The 8,283-nt window shown below is 29.1% G+C and overlaps 1 protein-coding gene across 1 annotated transcript; it reads left to right on the top strand.

The window, feature by feature from the left end:
* Positions 1 to 4,512: 4,512 nt before the first annotated feature.
* Positions 4,513 to 5,823, top strand: LOC111676950 (rhythmically expressed gene 5 protein). Its single transcript, XM_046954440.1, has 2 exons — positions 4,513 to 4,723; positions 4,871 to 5,823. Exons 1-2 carry the CDS (start codon positions 4,534 to 4,536, stop codon positions 5,497 to 5,499), a joined length of 819 nt encoding a protein of 272 aa, XP_046810396.1. The 5' UTR covers positions 4,513 to 4,533; the 3' UTR covers positions 5,500 to 5,823.
* Positions 5,824 to 8,283: the final 2,460 nt, after the last annotated feature.

Here is an 8,283-nt window from a genome sequence, read left to right as displayed (position 1 = left end):
ATTCTATAGTCTTGACTATAGGCCATTCTATAGTCTTGAATATAGACCATTCTATAGTCTAGACTATAGACCATTCTATAGTCTTGACTATAGACCATTCTATAGTCTAGACTATAGACCATTCTATAGTCTTGACTATAGACCATTATATATTGTTGAGTATCATTCTATAGTCTTGACTACAAATCATTCTATAGCCTTAACTATAGACCATTCTATAATTTTGACTGTAGACCATTCTTTAGTCTTGACTATAGACCATTCTATAGTGTTGATTACAGACTATTATATAGTCTTGACTATAGACCATTCTATAGTCTTGACTATAGACCATTCTATAGTTTTGACTGTAGACCATTCTATAGTTTTAACTGTAGACCATTCTTTAGTCTTGACTATAGACCATTCTATAGTCTTGACAATAGACCACCTTATAGTCTTGTTTATTCTATAGTCGTAACTTTAGACCATTCTATAGTCTTGATTATGGTTCATTCTATTCTATATATAGTGGACTATAGTCTAATGTATATAGACTGAACTATAGTCTAGCATAAAGTATAGTCTTTAGTATGGACTATTATCTAGCTTATGATATGACGCATTTTTTACGCAGGGGAGTTCTAATAGACATATATAGACCACTGAGTCATTACAGAGAGGCATATAACAATTTATTACTTCATTTTCTTTTTATACACTTATACATATGTATACTAGTGTATGAATGTAAACAAATGAAATGTTCGTGATATATTTCCAAAATATTTATTAAAATTCTCTAAAGAATTATAAGCAATATATAAATATTTGCCTTTTTATAGAAGTTATATCCGCATATTAAATTTATGGCACAACATTTCAATTTACAAACATACACTACATTTAATAAATTTGTTTTTTCTTTACCTCATTAAAATGTTGCCTCAGACACGTAGTCCATGCAAATTCTAAAAGATAGCTCAGTATATTTTTCCAGTAGTATAAAAAGCGATTGATAAACGGATTCTAAAATACATACGTTGTATGTATGTATTTGATTTGTGTGAGTGTGTGTGTATGAATGAAAGATAATGCAATAAATTGTTGGGAAAAAACACACAATAAAACAAGTAGTAGCACCTAAATATGCACTATTTATGGTTCAGTAGCTTTCCAAGCCCAATTTGTTTGACTTGACTTACGTATGTAGTAAGTTCGTACAGACGTAAACAAAAAGTATCAACGCATTTAATATGTTGAGTTCTTTTTTTCTTTATTCATTTCGATATTATCATCACTATCATGACTTTCAATACAAATTTCGTATGCTGTACAGGCAAGCAGCCGAGCGTGTTATTTGCATAGATTGTGGGTTTTTAACACCATTTCCATAATTAAGCTAGACTTGGGGTTTCCATATTATTGTTGGGAATTCAGTAATTTGGTTTAGAATTTGTTAATTTAAATTTAATGTTTTAAGAAATATTTCAAAATAAAAACTGAACTGTATGAGAATTATTTTGTTTAAACCTCTAAAGGTAAACGGTGTCCAAAATTTCTAAAGCGTCAGAATCATAATACAAAATAACCCAAAGTAGTTAAAGTAATGCAGGGAATATAAAAAAGTAATAATAATAAAAACAAGTAATATTTCTATATTCGGCTGTGCCGAATCTTATATACCCTTCACCAAGTATGTTAAAAAAACAGCTTTTATTTATTTGGTATCTCTGCACACATGTCACACATAACATACACACAAACAAATATATAAACTGTAGCAGAAACAAATATTAACCGTTGTACTGTAATACCACCGTCACACTGTATTACCGCCCTCAAACAAATATCAGATGTATTACCAACATATTACTGCTTTATCTCCTTGTTCTTGTTATACCCACTTACTTTCGTGAGAACAGAACAGCATGCAAACATACAAAAAAATACACAGCTGAATAAAACCAAATACATCTCCACACGCACATGTACATCTTTATCCAATTTACAGTGTTGTTGTTGCTTTTTTAACAAAGCATGAACAAAATGTGGCTTTTTTGATGAAATTTTCAGAGGTTGTCTCGGATTTTTGTTCATATCTCCGTTATTTATAGACCGATTTTGCTGATTTTAAATAGCGATCTTCTCGAAAGCATGTCTAACTGAATTATTGAAGATTCGGATCTAGCCGTTATTTGGGGACCTCTAAAAACTGATTTTAACAGACAGACAGACAGACAGACAGACAGGCAGACAGACAGACAAACAGACAGACGGACACACAGACGGACATGGCTTAATCGACTCCGCTATCTATAAGGATCCAGAATATATATACTTTATAGGAAAATTATATTATAGAAATTACAAACAGAATGACAAACTTATATATACCCCTCTCACGAAGGTGAAAAAAAAAACGTTAAAGATTTTATCAAAATAAACACAAACATGATGATGACACATTTCCTAAGCAGACGTAATTTTTTGGATTTTTTCTTAATTAAGGGGTATTTTCTAAAAAAGCCAAAAACCACCTATAAAGTTTGGCATATTAAATTAGCTGATTTGGAAACTATGACGTTTATAATAACAATCAAAATTAACATAATTATACATAAAAAACAAAATGGTTAACTAAATCTTCCGATAAAAACAAAACAAACCAATTTAGTTAATTTTTTTTATAATCATGTTATTTAATCAAACATTTAGCAGTTGAATTTACAAAATTCATACAAAACAAAAAAATTCTCAACAGGTGATAAATTTAAATACGTTAATAACGTTATTAACAGAAAAGTTTTCGTTATATTTCCTGCTTTAGGGAAATTTTCGAAAATGCATAATATTATTTAAATATTTACACAATTTGTAACAAATACTTTTATCTCATAACTTTTTTAACTTATTAACCTAATATTAAAAATTAAAAACAAATATTTGCAATAGAAATAAAATTCCCAGCAAAAAGTCATAAATATTTATTTATTTATATTGTTTAAACTTTAAAGATGCATTTGTATTCGTTTTTTTTCCAAATTGCAATACAAATTAAAATGTTTTCCATTATCATGATGTTTATGATTATACCGTTACTGTAGGATCATTTTAACTATAATTCTGTCTTTAGTCGTGACTATACATCAGTCTAATCAAGAATATAGAATGCTCTTAAGTCATCACGGTAGACTGATATAGTCGATTATATAGACTGATCTATAGTCAAGACTATAGACTGATCTATAGTCAACTATAGACTGATCTATAGTCAAGACTATAGACTGATCTATAGTCAAGACTATAGACTGATCTATAGTCAAGACTATAGACTGATCTATAGTCAAGACTGTAGACTGATCTATAGTCAAGACTATAGACTGATCTGGGATTGCTGGGAATTTTATTTCTATTGCAAATATTTGTTTTTAATTTTTAATATTAGGTTAATAAGTTAAAAAAGTTATGAGATAAAAGTATGATCTTTAGTCAAGACTATAGACTGATCTATAGTCAAGACTATAGACTGATCTATAGTCAAGACTATAGACTGATCTATAGTCATGACTATAGACTGATTTACAGTCAAGACTATAGACTGAACTATAGCCAAGGCTATAGACTGATCTATAGTCAAGACTATAGACTGATCTATAGTCAAGACTATAGACTGAACTATAGTCAAGACTATAGACTGATCTATAGTCAAGACTATAGACTGATCTATAGTCAAGACTATAGACTGATCTATAGTCAAGACTATAGACTGATCTATTGTCAAGACTATAGACTGATCAATAGTCATGACTATAGATTGATCTATAGTCTTGACAAGACTTTAGACGGATCTATTGTCAATTCTACAGACTGTTCTATAGTCATGACTATAGTCTGATCTGTAACCATGATCAGTTTTTATTCTTGATTATATTTCTGTTTATAGTCTCAATTATAGATCAGTTTATAGTCTTGACGATAGATCAGACTATAGTCATTACCATAGACCAATCTTTAATTCGAGTAAATGACTCTAAATCAATCGATAGTATTTACTGTAGATCAGTCTGTAGACTTGACTATAGATCAATCTATAGGCTTGACTATAGATCAATCTATAGTCATTACCACAGACCAATCTTTAATTTGACTAAATGACTCTAAATCAATCGATAGTATTTACTGTAGATCAGTGTGTAGAATTGACTATAGATCAATCTAAAGTCAGATTAATCTATAGTCTTGACTATAGAGCAGTCTATAGTTTTGAATATGGAGCAATCTATAGTCTTGACTATAGAGCAATCTATAGTCTTGACTATAGAACAATCTATAGACTTGACTATAGATCAATCTATAGTCTTGATCTGATTATGAAATTATCTCGCACATTAAGTTCTTTATTTACAAAATATTTATATCAAATGAAAGGATTATATCAAAGATCTTTTCAATGATTATCACAATTCTATACAATAATTGTTTTTACCGAATTATAGCAATTTTTCTATCGAATTTTCATTAAAATACATTTTAATTTCCTTTCACTTTCAGATGTCTTATTTGTACTCCACCTTTGCCCAATTAGTGAGTGTACATTGTAAAGCAACCACGGCTAGCTCTAACATACCAGTTAATCAATGTAAACGTGATCTATTGAGTTATGGTTATGAAAAATTACAAACCTTTAACGATGCTCAGTTGGATGCCTTTGATCCCTATCAAAGGGGTGCTAGTCAATTAAGTAAGTTAAACATAATATTATGATAGCGATCTGATTCTTTGGGAATATAGATCTTGGAAACTCAGTATACTCACTATAAAACATCCTAATTAATTATTTTAAACTATTTTTTCCAAGTCCTAATATTTTCTCTATTTTATTTTCCAGTCTGGACCTCCATCATGAGAGATCATCCCAGTTCGACTTTGGTTACCACACGCAAACCCTTACCAACTCCTCCAGCCACCTCTATAGTCATCATGACACACCAGCAACCACAAACCGGTAACACCAAAACGAAATTTATCGATACCACAACATCGGCCAATCATTATCCCAAAAATCCCATGTTTGAAAGCAGTGAACATAAACATCAATATGCCATGGATATGGATATAGCATATGGTCAACCCAGTATGGCTCATAATCCACAGATTGATGTTTTCGATGTGAATGCCCATAAAACCTATTTGACTGGACCCTCGGTGGTGCGTGTTAAGCCTGATGGTTCACCTGTCGAAGAAGATAAACATAGAGCACCAGTTAAAGATGATGATTTGGAGGCATATACCAGTGCTGTGTCTTATGGCCGTAACGAAGATATTAAAGTCAATACAAATGCCAATAATCAACAGCAGAAGCACCGTAAAATTGCCACCATTAATGCTTTGAAACAACAATATTTGGCCAACTTAGCCAGACAACAACAGGAATTGCTGCCACCTTACGAGGATGCCAGACGTCGTCGTCGCCGTCATCAACCTATAGTCTATCGTTATGGCGGTATTCGTGTGTAATTGTTTAAAATCTCTAAACAGTTTTAACTAAAAAAAAAATTTAAATTGAAAAAATGTTTTCTACTCTTTTTAGCTTTATTAAAAGTTGTTGTAAGTTTTAGTTTTTAAATTATTTTTTGTATGTTTGCTTGTGTGTGTATTAATTTTTTTAAGATTGTATGCGTTTTTGTTTGGCTGTGCTTGTGATTTTGTCTGTGTACGATATTTAATTTTGTATTTTATTTAATTTATAATTTATATTCATATTTTCTTTTTTTATTTTTTTTTTGCAATCTCATGGATTTATTTACATACATTTTTTTTATTTCTTTTCTATTTAATTATTATTTTAAATAAAAAACATTTTTGCATATTATAAAAAATTTATATAATTATTTAATTTTATTTATTGTGTGCTTTAATTTAAGTTATTAATATTATTATTGTATTTACAATTAAATACGTTTATTTTAAGTCAAATTTTGTAAAGAGTTTTTTACGAATGAAATAAATTACTTGAAAAAATAAAACATTTTTAAAACCAGTGTTTAATTTCTTTGAATTCGGAATACAATACACCCACCCACAAACCTATAGACTATAGACTAGACTATAGACTAGACTATAGACTAGACTATAGACTAGACTATAGACTAGACTATAGACTAGACTATAGACTAGACTATAGACTAGACTATAGACTAGACTATAGACTAGACTATAGACTAGACTATAGACTAGACTATAGACTAGACTATAGACTAGACTATAGACTAGACTATAGACTAGACTATAGACTAGACTATAGACTAGACTATAGACTTAACTATAGACTAGACAATAGACTAGTCTTAAAGTAAGTGTTGTTGAGTTTAAGTATTGAACCTCATAAACCGACAAAATCTCAAAATTGGCTACCACGTTTATGTGAAAAGACCAAAAAGTAACGGTCCCAAAAACTTAAGGTATCACGTTCTGTTCGATTTATTAATTTTTATTAGTTTTGATTTTCATTGATTTTGTCTCAAGGACAAATGAAAATCAATTTAATATTTTACGAAAATAAAAAAAATTAAGCACATGTGTTAAGCACAATACAAATTTGCATATTTAAAAAAATTATTAATTTATAATTTATTACACTGTTTACACAATTTTGTAAAGAAAATTAATATTAACCTATATAACAGTTGTTTTTGCATAAAAAATAAGTTAATTATATATTTTGCAAACATTAATAAACATTATATACAACAAAAAAAACCATTAAATACATACTATATAATAATTACAAATTATACAACAATTATAAATTATTTTAACAAAAAAAGGCCTGTCTGACATTATTTTGTTGTTGGTACTTACTGTCTCTTTTTTAATTAATTACGATTTAGTACAGTCTGAAAGTTGTATTTGAAATTTCGTTTGAAAATTAAGGATCGTTTGGGTTTTTTTGTTTTGTCAATATTGAAATTTATAATTTATTATGTTTTTTTTATTATTGTCGTTTTATATACGAAATATTATTATATATTTTATTTAATTCAGCACAATGCAAAGCAAACAATATAATTAAATTTGTATATTTAAATAATAAATAAATTTGAATTTCATTAAAATTATTCGTTAAGAAAGTTTTGGTTAACGTTATATTATCATAAATTAATTTCATTCTTAGAGTGAGTCAAAAAAAAAAACACTTTTCATTATTTGTCCACACTTTCAATCTAAATATAGTGTAGTCTATAATTCAGACTATAAATTAAACTATGTCCAGAGTATAGGCAGAAGGTCAATCTAAATAAAGTCAAGATTATATTATATATACTATATGCTAAACTACAGACTGTAAACAAGAGTCCATATTATAGACTAGAGTCTTTTCTTAACGATTTCTCCTGTTTTAATTAAACTTTACAAGCTTTCTTCAAGAGTTTTGTTAGGTTGAGAACATAGTGAATCATGATCCCAAATGGTTTTTACCAATTAAGGTGGGTGTACACAACATGCGTTCAGGCGGCAACGCGTTTTAAGCTTTTCAAACTTTTCGCGCCTTTTAAGCTGCAAGTTACACAACACGCATCATCTTGATCTTTCTTTTAGGTTAAGAAACTAAAATTTTAAATTTTTGTTTAAATTTTTAATATTTTTTCATATTTGTATACTTCTTATCTATAGAAATAAAACAAAACACATCACTGATCAGCTGCCAACGCGTTAAAACTTGAAAGTTTCCGAACTTTTACAAACTACAGTGTGTAACTTGTTAAATGAAAATACACTGTATTAACTTTTTTTGCAGAAGCCTACAACGCGTTGCCGCGTGCAACGCGTTTTATGTACATACACCTTTTACATATCATAATCTATTCATCTTTATTATCGACACGAACGAACTTAGTTTAGTCAAAATCCATTACCATTGTAGACAAAAACCAATTTTTTATTTTTAATCTATTACAACCGCTGTCTTTGATATTCTACTACATGTCAGAGATAACAAATATTTTATTAAATCAAAATATGTTTGTTCTACTGTGCGACCACAATGACTATTCTCTTTGTTACTAATTTATTGCCAGAAATAATGACAACTATCTTTGTTACCATTACCTTAAACACACTTGATAAAACAGTAATCGATAATGCCGTATTTTAAAACATGTAGTAAATAACCTTTCTGTAGTATAAAGTATTGTCTATAGTCTAGTCTATAGTCTAGTCTATAGTCTAGTCTATAGTCTAGTCTATAGTCTAGACTATAGTCTAGACTATAGTCTAGTCTATAGTCTAGTCTATAGTCTA

Source organism: Lucilia cuprina, chromosome 6 (genome assembly GCF_022045245.1).
Source record: "Lucilia cuprina isolate Lc7/37 chromosome 6, ASM2204524v1, whole genome shotgun sequence".
Lineage (NCBI taxonomy): Eukaryota > Metazoa > Arthropoda > Insecta > Diptera > Calliphoridae > Lucilia > Lucilia cuprina.
The sequence above is the reverse complement of the archived record's forward strand: the minus strand, read 5'-3'. Positions and strand labels throughout refer to the sequence as shown.

What these genes read in the sequence shown, in the direction of transcription:
- LOC111676950 (XM_046954440.1), top strand. Translation starts at nt 4,534, where the DNA reads ATGTCTTATTTGTACTCCACCTTTGCCCAATTAGTGAGTGTACATTGT. An exon ending in AAGGGGTGCTAGTCAATTAA is followed by an intron (nt 4,724 to 4,870) that starts GTAAGTTAAACA and finishes TTTATTTTCCAG; the next exon opens with TCTGGACCTCCATCATGAGA.